This window comes from Tupaia chinensis, unplaced genomic scaffold, assembly GCF_000334495.1.
Source record: "Tupaia chinensis unplaced genomic scaffold, TupChi_1.0 Scaffold000348_1, whole genome shotgun sequence".
Classification (NCBI taxonomy): Eukaryota; Metazoa; Chordata; class Mammalia; order Scandentia; family Tupaiidae; genus Tupaia; species Tupaia belangeri.
Genome location: NW_006159842.1, coordinates 719,384 through 734,131, shown reverse-complemented (window position 1 = coordinate 734,131; position 14,748 = coordinate 719,384). Strand labels below are relative to the sequence as shown.

General features: G+C 48.6%; 3 protein-coding genes across 4 annotated transcripts in view; 1 reads left to right on the top strand and 2 right to left on the bottom strand.

The window, feature by feature from the left end:
- Positions 1-2,928, bottom strand: part of TRAPPC4 (trafficking protein particle complex subunit 4) — a 4,257-nt gene extending 1,329 nt beyond the window's left edge. The window contains exons 1-3 of one of the 2 annotated variants that reach the window (XM_006152298.2): positions 2,407-2,928; positions 1,925-2,099; positions 935-1,038 (exon numbers count right to left, since the gene is read on the bottom strand). In XM_006152298.2, the coding sequence (XP_006152360.1) occupies positions 935-1,038; positions 1,925-2,099; positions 2,407-2,554 (427 nt within the window). In that variant the 5' untranslated portion in view covers positions 2,555-2,928. Of the gene's footprint in view, positions 1-934; positions 1,039-1,924; positions 2,100-2,248 lie in introns of both variants that reach the window. The other variant, XM_006152297.3, reaches the window with a different exon arrangement.
- Positions 2,906-4,663, top strand: RPS25 (ribosomal protein S25). The gene is made up of 4 exons (XM_006152323.2): positions 2,906-3,223; positions 3,584-3,767; positions 4,424-4,522; positions 4,618-4,663. The coding sequence occupies exons 1-3, from the start codon at positions 2,906-2,908 to the stop codon at positions 4,516-4,518; spliced, it is 597 nt and encodes a 198-aa protein (XP_006152385.1). The 3' UTR covers positions 4,519-4,522; positions 4,618-4,663.
- Positions 4,631-14,733, bottom strand: CENATAC (centrosomal AT-AC splicing factor; the record flags this gene model as incomplete). Its single annotated transcript, XM_014589258.1, is given in 11 exon segments — positions 4,631-4,851; positions 4,933-5,065; positions 5,147-5,236; positions 6,110-6,140; positions 6,345-6,450; positions 6,593-6,651; positions 6,993-7,055; positions 7,125-7,191; positions 13,759-13,857; positions 14,467-14,630; positions 14,706-14,733. Coding segments are annotated over 11 exon segments (901 nt in total), but the record flags the coding sequence as incomplete, so codon positions are not given.
- Positions 14,734-14,748: the final 15 nt, after the last annotated feature.

Sequence of the window (14,748 nt, the reverse complement as noted above, 5' to 3'; positions counted from 1 at the left end):
AACCCCTTCTCCTCCATTCTCCTCTCGGGATCTTGGGCACGCACGCACACATGCCCGGCGTGAGTTTTAAGCCACCAGGTCCGGGACACGAACCGCGGTCGACTACGTGGGAATCCAGCGACATAGCCATTACGCTAACTGCTGGTTCCCTGTTTTGGTTTTTTTTGAGAGATTTTCCTATAGGGTGCATGAGCTCGCAAGAGGCAGACAGGGAGAAATCACCGGCAGGGGGCAATGGCCATGCCACAATCCCTTCTCCACTCTCCAACTGGGATCTTGGGCATGCATGTCCTTGTGGGCATGAGTTTTAAGCTGCTAGGTCCAGGACTTGAACTGCAGTTGACCATGTAGGAGTCTAGAGCCACAACCACTACGCTATCTGCTAGCCTCAGTGCTTTTAATTTTGTAATCTGATGGTGTCATGGTTACGTCACTGGACTCCCATGTAGTCAACCATGGTTCGAGTCCTGGAGCCGGAGACTTAAAACTAATGCCATGTACATGTGCATGCATGCCCAAAGTCCTGAGAGGAATCTGGAAGAGAAGCGACTACAGCATGGCCATCCCCCTAGGGGGTGATTTCTCGCTAGCTCTCTGGCTAGTGCATGTGCCCTATAGCAAAAGTCTCTCTCAAAAAAAACCCCACAAAACTTGTTTAGTCTCCAAATGTGGGTGACATGAGATAACATGAAGGCAAGTTTTACCTAAACACAGGTAACTAGGGCTGAGCATGCTGGTAATGTGGACCACCTCAGGTCCAGGTTCAATATTGGCTTTGGATTCACAAAACAAATAGATGTGTCTGTACGACGGTCCCGGTGGCACAACCCCCCCCCCCCCCCCCCCCTGCCGCTTGCTTACCCATGTTCTCTTTGGTCAGTCCCTTCCCCCAGTCTGTCCTGCCTTTCCCTCTGACCTGTCTGGAGACTCCTACCTGTCAGTGTCTGGAAGCAGTGCAGTTTGAAGGTGTCTGTCTCCAGCATCTCAATGCCCGAGCTTCCCTGCTCGGGAGACAGCTGGGAGCCGATGGCAAAGAGCCTACATGCAAAGAGAGCAAGAGAGCACAGCTGGGATCACATCCCATTGCCGGAAGGGAGGAGGATTTCTCAAACTATTCCACTGAAGTGACCCTGTCTGCTGAGGCCTTCACAGTATTGCCTGGGACAGCTGGGAGAAGTACTTTGAACACCTGGCAGCAGCGTCAGTTTTTTTTTTTTTTTTTTTTTTTTTAGGTTTTTGCCGCAGGGCAATGTGTACTTGCTGGAGAGAGAAAGAAAGGGAGAAAGGGAGAAATCACCCCCCCACCCCCCGCCCCAGGGATGGCCATGCCGCAATCCCTTCTCCTCCATTCTCTTCTTGGGATTTCTGGCACTAATGCACACAAGCAGTGTGATTTTCTCGGACCAGGTCAGAGCCTCAGATTGGGAATCCAGTCGCCTTAGCCACCATACCACCTGCTTGTCCCCCCCAAATTTCCTTTACATTCATTTGAATTCTGCACATAGTTTAGTTTACATTTATTACTAGAAAACATTTCACAATGAGAACGTTAGGTAAAAGGAATAGTCTTGAAAACAGTCGCCATGTTTACTTAGCTTGTGGCTAAGCTGTGCCAGCACTTCTCACACCAAAGTTAAAAGCAGGAAATGATTTTTAAAGATCATTTAGCTCAGCTGATTTACCTTGAAAACGAAGAAACTAAGTCTCAGAAAAGAGAGACCGATTTTAGCAAGATTACCACACTGCGGGGATTACCCAGAATCCAGACATACTGAATCGGTGGTTTTTCTTGTCGTAATACAAGAAACGACGATTTAAGAGAACGTAGAAAAAGGATGGCACTCAGGAGCCTGCCGACAGAATGACACCAAGCCATGCCGCTAAGTGCTGGCCAGCAGGCACCAGGGAGGGTTGGGGGACTTACGAATGGAACATGGAGGCCAGCATGAGCTTCTCATTGGAGGTGAGACGGGGCCGGCCGAATCGGATGGACACCGGGTAATTAGCAGGGTTACCCAAAAACTCCAGCACTTCTTTCCCGTCGGCGGTGTGCTTGCCGTTCACGTCCACGCCATTGATGGCCAGCACTGCGTGGCCCACTGCAGAGGGGAATTTCGCTGTCAGCGAAGATCGGGCTCTGGGATTCAACCCGGCAGACTAGGGATCCGCCCCCTCCCCTCACACACCCACACGCCGGCCCAGTTCCGCAAAGGACCAGGTCCCGCCCCCGCGCCCAAGCCCAGCCCACCCCGGATGCCATCGCGCTGGCCGAAAGCAACCAGCACTCGCTCGTCGTGCAGCTTGAGCAACAGATCCAGCGGGTAGCTGAACGTTTTCTCCGCCTCGGCCCGGGGCGCGTAGCTGTCCAACTGGTAAATCAGGCCGCCAGCTTTGTTCACCACATACACACTAAAGATCGCCATCGCTGCTGCCGCCGGGCCACTCGGATTCGGCCGCTTCGCCCCCGCCCCGCCCCGGAACCGCAGTCACAGGACCGCCCAGGCACCGCATCAGCTTTCTCCTCCCCGCCGCGGCGTCGACATGTGCGGCGCATGCGCACTCGGAGCTAAGCGCTCGGGCGCTGGTAATGCCGGCTAGTTGCCGGGACCTAATAAGTTGTCCTCGGCGTCTGAGCGGCAGGAAACAGCACACGAGGCTGTCGCTCAACTAGCGGCAAAGTCCGCAACCGCCCAGGGCACGCGCCCAAGGCGTCTTAATCCATCTCTCCATCCCGCTTCCGGCCACAGGGTCTGGGTTGGCAGAACTTCCTCTCCGAGGCTCCGCCCCTCGCCCCGGAAGTACTTCCCGCGGCGGAGGTTTCAGGGCCTGTGGGTGAGCGCTGCTTCCTTTCTGTCCGACATCTTAGCGAGGCTGTGGTGGCCGCAGCTGCTCTCCCGGCTTTGCGATGTCGCCCAAGGACGACAAGAAGAAAGACACCAGAAAGTTGGCCAAGAAGGACGGCGCCGGGAGGCCCCTTGCCCAGCCGGGCGGACCTCGGGGCGGGCGCGAGCATTGCATCTCCCATGTGCTCCGCTGGTGGGGTTCGGGTGGGGTTCGCGGGAGAACAGTACTAGGGGAGAATGGGGCACCTGGAGGACCTCGCCGCATTCCCGCTTTTCTACTACAGCCGCCCAAGGACGACAAGAAGAAGAAAGACGCCGGAAAGTCGGCCAAGAAGGACAAAGACCCAGTGAACAAATCTGGGGGCAAGGCCAAAAAGAAGGTAGGAGTGAGCCCCGATCTAGGGCGGGGACCGTGAGAGTGCCCTCCCGCCGCGCTCTAGCAGCAAATAACGTGCGTCCGCAGGTGGCTTTTCGAAGGTTGTGCGCTCCAGAGTTGCTTTAGTCCACGCTCTTAACCACGTTTCCATGTCTTCTCCCTTGGAGAGATGGGGTGGCGCATATTAAGGTCATGGGAACTAGTACGTGTGCAAAGCGTTCTCCGGTGTTAGCACGTGTTATTTGATCGGATCCTGTGGGGTTTGCCTTGTACAAGTACTAAAGGCATTTTAATTTATCTTTGGCAACAAGGAAGGGTTTGGAAGAGGAAAAGCATTGATTGTTTTTCTCTGGTTTGTGAGCAGAAGTGGTCCAAAGGCAAAGTTCGGGACAAGCTCAATAACCTGGTCTTGTTTGACAAAGCTACATACGACAAACTCTGCAAGGAAGTTCCCAACTCTAAGCTCATAACCCCAGCTGTGGTTTCTGAGAGGCTGAAGATCCGTGGTTCTCTGGCCAGGGCAGCGCTTCAGGAACTGCTTAGTAAAGGTGAGGGGTGGGTTGTACTGGTGTGCATTTATGGGTTCCATTGTCTTGACAGTGTTAGCCAGCTTTTGGGGGTTTTATTAGAGAAGTGTTAGGTCTCTGGGAAAGTCATGGTGTGTGTTTAATTTTTTCTTTCCTTAAGAGATTTTTGCTATAGGGCACTAGAGAGACAAAATGAGAAATCACCCCTGGGTGGGGGGGAATGGCCTTGCCTCATTCTCCTCTGGGGATTGTGGGCGTGCATGTGTGCAGTGTAAATCTAAGCCCTGGGCTGAAACTCCCACCACAGTGGACTACTATGGGAGTCCATCAACATAACCATTATGCCATCTGCTGGTCCCACATGATTTGTTTTTCTATGCAAAAATATGTCCTGACCTTCCCAACAACTTAGTAGTAGGTTTTTTTTTTTTTTTAGGGTGCGTGGGCTTACCAAAGAGAGAGACAATGAGGTTGGGATTTTTATGTGGGCAGGGTGGGGGTAGGCTGAGACTGTTTGCTGTTAATGATAGAAATAACCGAAGTAGGTGTTGGAGAGTTCCTATCCACAATTATATATTATGAGTCCCTGTGGCAGGTAGTGTGAAGCCCACGTGAACAGTTTCTGGCATCTATTAGCAAGCTGCAATACTGACACATGGAACTTATTTTCTCCCTAGGACTTATCAAACTAGTTTCAAAGCACAGAGCGCAAGTAATTTACACCAGAAATACCAAGGGTGGAGATGCCCCAGCTGCTGGTGAAGATGCATAAACAGGTGAGCAAGAACCTGGGGCTCTTGGTGTAGAAAGTGCATGTCCTCTTTATAAGGCTCTATATTCTGATTCTTGTTTTTAATTTTTTTTTAAACAGGCACAACCAACTGTACATTTGGAAAAATAAAATTTATTAAGCCAAATGAATGAGTATGTGTTTTTCCTAAGAAAAGTTATGGAGAAGTTGGTGGAAGGAATGATTGTGGGTATGGGTCTATTGCCTTTGCTTTGAGCCCTAGGGCAGTTGGAAGACTAGCAGGGAAGAAACCATTAGTTTTTTCCTTTATGAGACTGTTTGTTTCTTGCTGTTGCTTCACATTTGAACTGATGCCTGAAAGGAAATGAAGGGTTATCAGTAGGAAGGATGACATTTCTGCAGGGTTATAGAGTTGTCCTGGGATTGGACCTGTACCTCGATTGCCAGCGGCGCCCATTGTTCCAGACACGGCCAAAAGAGGGCAGCCAGCCTGCACTGGTGCTGGAGCTATGATCAAAGTTGGCCCCGACTCGGTCTGGGGGGAGTTTCTTTAATTTCTGTTTTTCTTCTACAACAACGATAAGGAAACAACGGTTTTGACTGTAAAGATGTACAGAACACTTTGCCCTTCTTGAGTTAGTTTACTTACTTTCTTTAAGAAACTCTTCATAAGAAGGTCCTATTTGTTGGTTGTCAGAGCTGTGTTCCTCCTCTTGGACCATCCAGGGAGGTGTGGCACCTGGAAAAGGAAGGCCCTTCAGCAGAAATGGAGACCTGGGGTGGCAGGGGCTCACCTTATATAATAGAGAACTAAAAGTGCTTAAGAGCAAAAACCCAGAAACCCTGGAGCTTGAAGGCACAAAGGCATTAATTTCATGTGATAACAGTTTTTAATGGCGGTAAGACATAATTGACATAAACGTTAACTCACTGTGTATATATATATATTTTTTTTGAGTAAAGCTTACCAGTCAAGACCCTGAACATAACTCTTTCACAGTCCTCTCTCACTGCCACTCCCTGTACTTTTCCTCATCTTCATTACTGCTTCCTTTTGCTTTCATTTGCACTTCTTGGCTTTTGTTATACATGGAATTACATAGCATGTACTGAGGTTCATCTGTTGTGTGCATCAGCAGTTAATTGTGGGATGCTCTTCTGGTCGCCCATCTACCTATAGATGGGCTCTTAGATTACCTAGGGCTGCCACAAATAAAGCTGCTATAAGGATCTGAGCACAAGCCTTTGTGTCGATAGATGGTCTTGTTTCTCAGGTCAATACGTAAGATTGAAATGGCTGGATCACATGCTGAGCCATTTTCAGAGTGGTCGTACCATTTTACATTCCCACCAGCAATAAACAGTTCAACAAATGGCTTGGTGTGAGCATTTAATTTTTAGTCAGTTCCAGTCATTCTATAGATGTATAGTGGTGTCTTTGTGGCTTTGATTTTGCGTTTCCCTAGTGACTGATGACCATCTATTCACATGCCTTTCTGGGGTTATTATTGAACTTTGGGAGGTCTTTAGATAGTCCAGGTACGAGTACTGTATCAGGTACATATGCTTTGCGTTAATACCTCTTCATTTTAAGAACACTTCTGGATCTTACCTGAATGGATGTTACCAACTCCTGGCATGTCCTGTAATTGGGGAAAATTAAAAAGTCCTGGATAAGAAATTCACAAGGTGATACTCCTAGTCAGAGACAAAGCAAACATGTTTAACTTTTTTCATGATGGGATATGTGCAGCACATGTGAGAGAGTGGAGTGCCTCTCCACAAGGTCTGTTCACGCCACAATCCCCTCCCTCGTATCTGCCATCTTCTGGGTCACTTATCCATACCTGATGGCCAATGAATGTCAGAGGTTGTCCTGTCTCTGTCCAGTCAAGGTCTGGAGCTGGTGGCAGGTCCAAGGCTGAGAGCTGCTGGGACTTGGAGGCTACTGGGCTGAAAGACACACAGGAGCCAGCTGGCAGATGAGGTCCTTGAGCCATGAGGACAGCAAAGATCAGATCTGTCCCCATGGCCCACCCAGAAAGTTACACAGTGCTCTAAGATGTCAAATACAAGGAATTCCCTAAGGTTTTACCTGTTTGTCCCGTTCCAGCGTCCAGGTGCTGAAGAGCCCTCTTCTGGGTCTGGCACTGCCTGAAGCGGAGTTTGATTCAGGAAAAATAAATGTGTCTAGGATGCTTAAGAGCCTGCCTAGGCCATGCCCCCACCCTCCAGACCCCAGTATCATAAGGAAGAAACAATAGACGGGCTGTAGTGCCCCATTGCAAACTGCAGGTCCACCCGCCCTCCTAACTGCTGGGCCCACATCTCTAACTAGTATGCCCCCTGGTGGACAGGTAAGGAAATACAAGCTGAGCAGATGAGAAAAGGCATCCATCAGTTTTCAGAAGAGCTGGTCCGTGAGAAACTGGACCTGGGGAAGTCAAGGATCAGTGGGTTTGGATACTGTTCTGGATCCTCCGAGGGGAACCAACCTCTAAGACAGATCGAACCACCTCCTGCCGGCTCTGTTCCACCTCACGGATCTGAGCTGCCATCTGTGGAGAGAGGATGCTTAGGTGCAGGACGGTGGGGCTGGGACCTTCAGAGGCCTTCCTTGCACTTACCTCTTTGATCACCTCGTCTTCTTTTTCCTCGTAGGAATCCAAACCTTTCACCATGGATTTTTTAAATCTGAAATAAGGAATAAATCAGCCAAAGATCCTAGTGGATACATAATTTTGAAAGGGGCCAGCAGGTGGTGTGGTGGTTAAAGGCTCTGGACTTGCACAGGACCAACTGTGGTTTGAGACCTGGACCTGGCAGCTTGCTCGCTCGCTCGCTCGCTCTCTCATGCATGCATATGCCCTGTTGCTAAACTGAGAAACAAATGATAATTTAAAAATACATTATTTTGAGAAATTTTATTTTTGTTTTTTAGATTTTTGCTAGAGGGCACTTGCTGCAGAGACAGAGACAAAAAGTGAGATATCATCCCCTGGGGGGATGGCCATACCACAGTCCCTTCTCTTCCAGTCTCCTCTTGATTTTGGCCTGTGCATGCACATATGCCCAGTGTGAGTTTCAAGCCATTGGGTCCAGGACTCGAACTGTGGTCAGCCATGTGGAAGTCTAGCAATGTAACCATTATGCCATTTGCTGGTCTCAATTCTGAGACATTTTAAACTCGAGAAATGAGTACAATGAACACTTGTATACCTCTTTTTTTTTTTTCTTTTTTCTCCCGCCCCTGCGCAGGCAGCCGCGCGCCAGACGACACTTGTATCCCTCTAACCCATATTCACTGTTAACTTTTTGTTTGTTTTTTTTTTTAGGTTTTTGCCAAAGGGAACGTGCACTCACCAGAGAGAAAATAAGAAGCCATCCCCTGGGGGAGTGGTATGGCCATGCCATACTCCCTTTTCTTCCATTCTCCTCTTGGGATTCTGGGTGCGCGTGCACACACATGCCTGGCATGGCATGATTTTTAAGCCACTAGGTCCTGGACTTGAACCGTAGTCAGCCATGTGGGAGTCCAGCCCCTTAGCCACTCTACCACTTCCTAGCCCCACTGTTAACATTTTGCCACACTTGCTCCACTTCTCTCTCCACATATAAACCCCACACACATATACACACGCACCCCTTAACTTTTTGCCAAAACAAAAATAGGTTTAGATTTCATGGGATTTCCTAAATATTTTGGTGTGAATCTCCAAGAACAGGAACACTATACAGCTATGATGCCATTCTCAAGGAAATCAGTTATTCTTTTTGATGTTGAAATTTGTCCCGTATTTGACTAGCAAATACAGACATGCAGTCTGTGTCTGCAGACTATGGACAGTCTGTACTCAGCTTCCTCCCACTGTTGTAAAAAATGTGTTTTATATCTTCTCTACCCCAATCCCAAGGTTCAGTAAAAAAGGTCATCTACGGAATCTGCGGTTAGGTGTCTCTAGTCTTCCCCATCTAGAAGAGTTCTGCTTCCTTGTCTTTATTGACTTTCTGAATCTTTTGAGGAATCTGGCCAGATCTTATACACTATCCCAAATTCTGAATTTCTGTGTCTCTTTAAAATCTCAAATTCAGGTCAAACATTTTTGGCAGGAATACCACGTTGATGATACTCCCATTGCCTCACATCAGAAGGCACCTAAAGTGTCAAGACTGTTACCAACGGCAAATGTGACCACTTAGCCTTTGGATCTCTGTGACAGGCACTTTGTTAGTTTTTTTTTTTTTTTTTTTTTTTTTTAACCTTAGTGCATGTGCACATGCTAGAGAGAACAGAGGGAAAGTGAGAAGTTGCAGTCATACTGCAATACCTTCTCCATTCTCTTCCTGAGAGCTTGGTCACATGGGCACATGCCCCTAGCGTGATTTTCAAGCCACTGGGTCCAGAACTTGGACCACAGTTGGCTATCCATCAACGTAACCATTACGCCATCTGCTGGTCCCAAAGCACTTTTTTTTTTTTTTTAAAGAATTATTTATTCACTCATTTATTTTAATTTGACCAGAGAGACAGACAGACTGAGAATGGGAAAGCAAGCCACCAGGCCCAGGACTCAAACAGTAGTTGGCCATGCTAGAGTGCCCAGAGCCTTAACTACCATGCCACCTGCTGGTCCCCATGGCATTTTTTTTTTAAGTCTTTTTCTTTTTAAATATCTTTTGGGGGGGGGGGCAGCAGGTGGTAGGAAGGTTAAGGTGGCTGGATCCCATTTAGCTGTCTGCACTGTTCAAGTCCCAGACTCTGGCTAGAAAGTCATGCTGGGTGCACATGCACATGTACCCAAAATCATGAGAATGGAGGAGGGATTGTGGCATGGTCATCTCTATGGGGGGTGATTTCTCACTTTCCCTCTTTCTCCCTCTGTCTCTCTCTGGTAAGCACATATGCCCTATAGCAAACTTAAAAGTATGTGTGCTTGCCAGAGAAGGAGAGAGAGCACACGCCAATAGGGCATGGTCACACTGAAATCCTTTTTCCTCCATCCCTCCTATCTGTTAGGATTTTAGGTAGGCATGTTTTTAAAAATGCCAGGACTGGGACCAACAGTTAGCGTAATGGCTATGTCACTGGACTCCCATGTAGCCAACTGCGGTTGGAGTCCCAGACCCGGTGGCTTAAACTCACACAGGGAGTGTGGCGTGGCCATCCCCCCTGGGGGGTGATTTCTTGCTTTCTGTTTCTGTCTCTGTCTCTGTCTTTCTGGCAAGCACATGCACCCTATAGCAAAAAAACCTCTCCAAAAATGCCAGGACCAGAGTTTGAACTGAGGTTTGCCACATGGGATCTAGTTTCTTTAACTGCTATGCTATAGGGTCAGCCCATTACTGCTATAATTTGTTATGTCATTTGGCTAGTGAAAACCCCTTCAAGCCAGCTCGTATCCCCTGCACCTGACTCAATCTGCTTGTGTCCTTGCTTTCTCTTAGGAGAAGTTCTAGGCTCAGCACTTACTTTCCCTGCTCTGAAGCTGAATGCAACGAGTTCTCCAAATGAGACCTGAGTCTTTTTACTACAAAATAGTACTTAGAAACAAAAGAGCTGAATACAGGTTAGCCAGTGGCATGGTGGTTAAGGCGGCTGGATCCCACATAGCCAACTACATGGTTCAAGTCCCAGACCCAGTGGCTTGAAAAACATGCCAGCATGTGTGCATATGTGTCCAAAATCCCAAGAGAAGAATAGAGATGGGATTGCAGCGTGGCCATTCCCCCAGGGAGTTGCTTTCTCATCTTCTCTTCCCTCACCTCAGCAAGTGCACAGCTGACTAGCCAGCTTTTTTCTTCTTAAAAAAAATTTCTATTAATATTTTTTTAATTTGACCAGAGAGAGAAAGGGAAAGTGAGAACACAAGTTGCCAGGCCTGGGACTCGAACCGAGGTCGGCCATGTGAGAGTCCAGCACCTTTAACTACCAGGCACCTGCTGGTCCTAGCCATCTTTTTTCTTTAAACCAAGAATTCACGGGACCAGCGTGGTTTGAGTCCTGGACTGGGTAGCTTAAAACTCAGCTAGGCGTGTGTGTATGTGTGCCCAAATCCCGAGAGGAGAATGGAGAAGGAACTGTGGCATGGCCATCCCCCCTGGGGGGGTGGTGCTTTCTGTCTCTCTGGTGAGTGCATGCACCCTATAGCAAAACATCTCTAAAACGAAAAAAAGAATTCACACTAATCTCTCCCTACTTACAGCCCTCTCTTCCTTACTTGTATTTCTTCTGCCACAGGGAAAATCCTGGTTTCCATAAACATCAATATATTTGCAACTGTTTTGTCCTGCAATACACACAAAAAGTTGTCAGAATGATATCGATACCACCCTGGGTGGTGCCTGACAGCCTGGCACATACCGATACAGGCAGTGGCTGAGCCACAGCTTCTCAGTCTAGGCTGTGTGATCCCAGGGACACAGGGTCCCGACCACAGCAGCCCTGCAGTGCATAGCATCGTGGGTGGGCCCTAGTTTCTTTTTCTTCTTTTTTTTAAAAGAATTATTGGGACCAGTAGTTAGTGTAATGGCTATGTCACTGGACTCCCATGAAGTCGACAGTGGTGCGCGTCCCGGACCTGGTGGCTTAAAACTCACACCGGGTGCGTGTGCGTGCATGTCCAAGATCCTGAGAGGAGAATGGATGAGAAGGGATTGTGGCATGGCCATCCTCCCTGGGGGGGGTGATTTCTCCCTTTCTGTCTCTATGTCTGGCGAGTGTACACGCCCTATAGCAAAAACCTCTAAAAAAAAAAAATTATTTTAGGGGCCAGCAAGTGTCATGGTAGTTAGGGGTGCTGGACTCACACATGGCCGAGTGTGTTTGAGTCCCAGATCTGGTGGCTTGCTTTCTCGCTTTCTCTCTCTCACTCTCTCACTCACTCACTCACTCACTCTCACTCACTCACTCACTCACTCTGTCCTTGTCTGGTCAAATAAATAAATAATGTTAAAAAAAGAATTATTTAATTTACATTTATTTATTTATCCATTCTAATTGGACCAGAGAGGGAGTGGGGGAGAGAGAAAAGTGAGAAGGCAAGCCACCAGGTCTGGAAATCAAACAGCAGTCGGCCATGTGGGAGTCTAGCACCCTTAACCACAATGCTGCCTGCCGTTCCCCTCCCCCCCCTTTTTTAAAGAAATATTTATTTATCCATTCTAATTTGATCAGAGAGGGAGGGAGATAGAGAGCCTAGTTTCTTGAGTATCCTTTAGGGGTTCCTTTTTGAAAACAAGCCTACATATATGTACTCTCATACACATTTTGATTGTGTGTGTATTTTTTTGTTTTGTTTTGTCAAAGGGCACAAGTGCTTGCTGGCGAGACAGAGGGAAAGTAGGAAAGCACTTGCACTGGGAATGGGAATGGTCACACTGCCATCCCTTCTCCATCTCCTTTTGGGATCTGAGCATGCACACACACACACCTGGGTCATTTCTCAGCCACAGGACTTGAACTGCATGCTCAGCCGCGTGGAGTCCAGCCACTTTAACCACTGGGAATGGAACCTGTATGTTCCTTTATACCTTGCCTTTTACCACTTAAAACATCTTTAAAATTGGGATCAGTAGGTGGTATGGTGGTTAAGGGCGATGGACTCCCACATGGCTGACTGTGGTTCGAGTTCTGGACATGGAGGCTTGCTTTCTCACTTTCTCTCACTCTGTCCCTCTTTTTTTTTTTTTTTTTTGGTAGGTTTTTGCTGTAGGGCACATGAAGACAGAGAGAGACATAGAGATAGAAAGCAAGAAATCACCCCCAGGAGGGACGGCCACGCCGCAATCCCTTCTCCTCCATTCTCCTCTTGGGATCTTGGGTACGCACACACATGTGCCCAGCGTGAGTTTTAGCCACTGGGTCTGGGACTCGAACCACAGTCGACAACATGGGAGTCCAGTGACAGCAATTGCACTAACTGCTGGTCCCATACTCTGTCCCTCTTTGGTCAAATTAAATAAATAAATAAAGTTAAATAAAAGAATTATTTTAAAAAAAATCTTCAAGATCACTCCATGAAAGTGGAGTCCATCCTCCTAATTCTCCATTGTATTTTCTGCTTGATTATCCTCTATTCACACCATGAAAAATCATCTGGCTCTGGGTCAGAGTTTGAGGAGTAACTGTTTTTTGTCCTCGGCTTCCCATCTCCTCCCACTCTGAACTGCAGATCTGAGGCAAGGTGGTAGAATTTCAACATTTATCATCCCCTCATTATTCTTCACTTTGAGCAACTGTGAACAACAGATGCCATGATTTTTCGGTAACTTTGGCTCTGAGATCCCCTTGGGTTCCACACTCACATCTCAGGGTGGTCCCAGTTAAGTGGCATAGCGTGGCCACTTATGTTCTCTTCCTGAAGTGGCTCAGGGCTCACCCTCTCATGTACTGACCTGCCTCCTGCACTCAGTTTCTCAGGGCCCTCTAGAGTATAGTTAAAAAGAGTATCTCCTTGGTTAAAGGAGTCGAATCCCACATGCTGACTATGCAGTATGAATTCCAGGCCAAGCGGCTTAGAAAATCACACCAAATGTGTATGCGTGTGTGCCTGTGCCCCAAATCCCAACATGGTGGAGAAATGGAGATGGGATTGTGGCATGACCACACCCCATTAGAGAAAGGTCAGTCTCTCTGGGGGAAGGAGGGGAGATGATATTCAAAACTATTAAAAGTAGGCTCTGGGGGCCAGCGGATGGTATAGTGGTTAAGAGGCTGGACTCCAATGTGGCCAACTGTGGTTCAAATCCCAGACCCAGAGCGTGAAACTCACACCAGGCATGTGTGCCCAAAATCCCAAGAGAAGAAGGGATTATGGTATGGCCATTCCTCCAGGGGGATGATTTCCTACTTTCTGTCTCCAGCAAGCGCACATGCCCTATAGCAAAAAAATCTCTTTTACCAAAAAAAAAAAAAGTAGGCCCTGGATGAGTACCAGCTCCTTGCATGCCATCAACAGCCTCTTTTATCCCTCCAGGACTTCCATATTCTCTGTGCCTCATATTTAGGTAGTTGCTTATAGTCAACCTTTAGTATATTACTCTCTAGCCCAACTAGGTTAACCTCAAGAACTCTGAATTTCTTTCCTGTCTGCCCTGAATGGGACGTGCCATGAAGGCAGGGGACACTTACTGAGCTTTCCACTTAATAGAGGAAGCTCCCTCAGCTGAAAGATCACTGTTAGAACTCATTGCTACTTCACGTGCCACAACAGTGACTTACCGTGACTCACTGCTACTTCACGCTCCGCGACAGTGACTTACCGTGCGTAATCCTGGGGAGAGATCAGAAACTTCTCTTTCATCTGGACCTCAGCCTTGTTCTCCCACCAGAATTTGTTGGTGGCTTTCTTGTGCTCTGGGCTGAGTAGAGAGGATGAGCAGTCTCAACTACACATTATAAAACAGCTAGGCATTGGGATCAGCAGAGAGCCTAGTGGTTATGTCACTGGACGCCTACATGGGCGACGGTGGTTTGAATCCCAGACCTGGCACCTTCAAACTCACGCTGAGTGCTTGTGTGTGCCAGCCCAAAATCTCCAGAGGAGAATGGAAGAGAAGGGATTGCGGCCTGGTCCTCCCCACAGCGGAGTGATTTCTCGCTTTCATTCATTCTGTCTCTCTCCCCGGGGAACATGCACCCTAATAGGAAAATTCTCTCTAAATTCTCTCTAAGGCCAGGCACTGAGTAATGCAGGCTGACATAGGGGTTTCTGCCTTGGGTGAGGCTGACAGTGCAGTAGTGTCCCTTCAAGATCTCCAGTCTCCCCTCTGTCAGTAAAACAGTAAGCGTCCGAGGGTAGGTGATGGCTTGACTATCACCACCACTATGTCCACAGTGGCCAGAAGCCCTTACCCTCCAAGGCTGGCACTGCCTATAAGGAGACTGACTCCACCCAACCTGATTGCCCCCTCCATCCCCGAACACACTCGGTTGCCACCGAGCGTTGGAGGCTCCAGCCCCGCTGTCACCTGGCCAGATGCTCCAGCAGCCCCCCATGCAGCACCGTCAGGTTTCCGTGGCTCAGATGTTTCCGCACCTCGCAGCCGCAGCACAGACACCAGCAGCGCCGCTCGTGCTCCGGCACGTAACGCTCCACCTGAGCGGCGCGGATGGCCTTGCGGGCTGCCTCCACCTGCAGGGACAGGCCAAGTAGGACCCCCACGGGTACTCGCGCCGCTGCCCCGCGCCTCCACCCTCGCGTCCGCACCTGGGGCAGGAGCCGCTCCAAAGCCCCCCTCCACCGCCGCTGG

Excerpts from the sequence above, each read along its gene's own strand:
- RPS25 (XM_006152323.2), top strand. The coding sequence starts at position 2,906 with ATGTCGCCCAAGGACGACAAGAAGAAAGACACCAGAAAGTTGGCCAAG. Across the intron at positions 3,224-3,583 it reads GGGGCAAGGCCAAAAAGAAG|AAGTGGTCCAAAGGCAAAGT; the intron begins GTAGGAGTGAGC and ends GTTTGTGAGCAG. Across the intron at positions 3,768-4,423 it reads TCAGGAACTGCTTAGTAAAG|GACTTATCAAACTAGTTTCA; the intron begins GTGAGGGGTGGG and ends TTTTCTCCCTAG.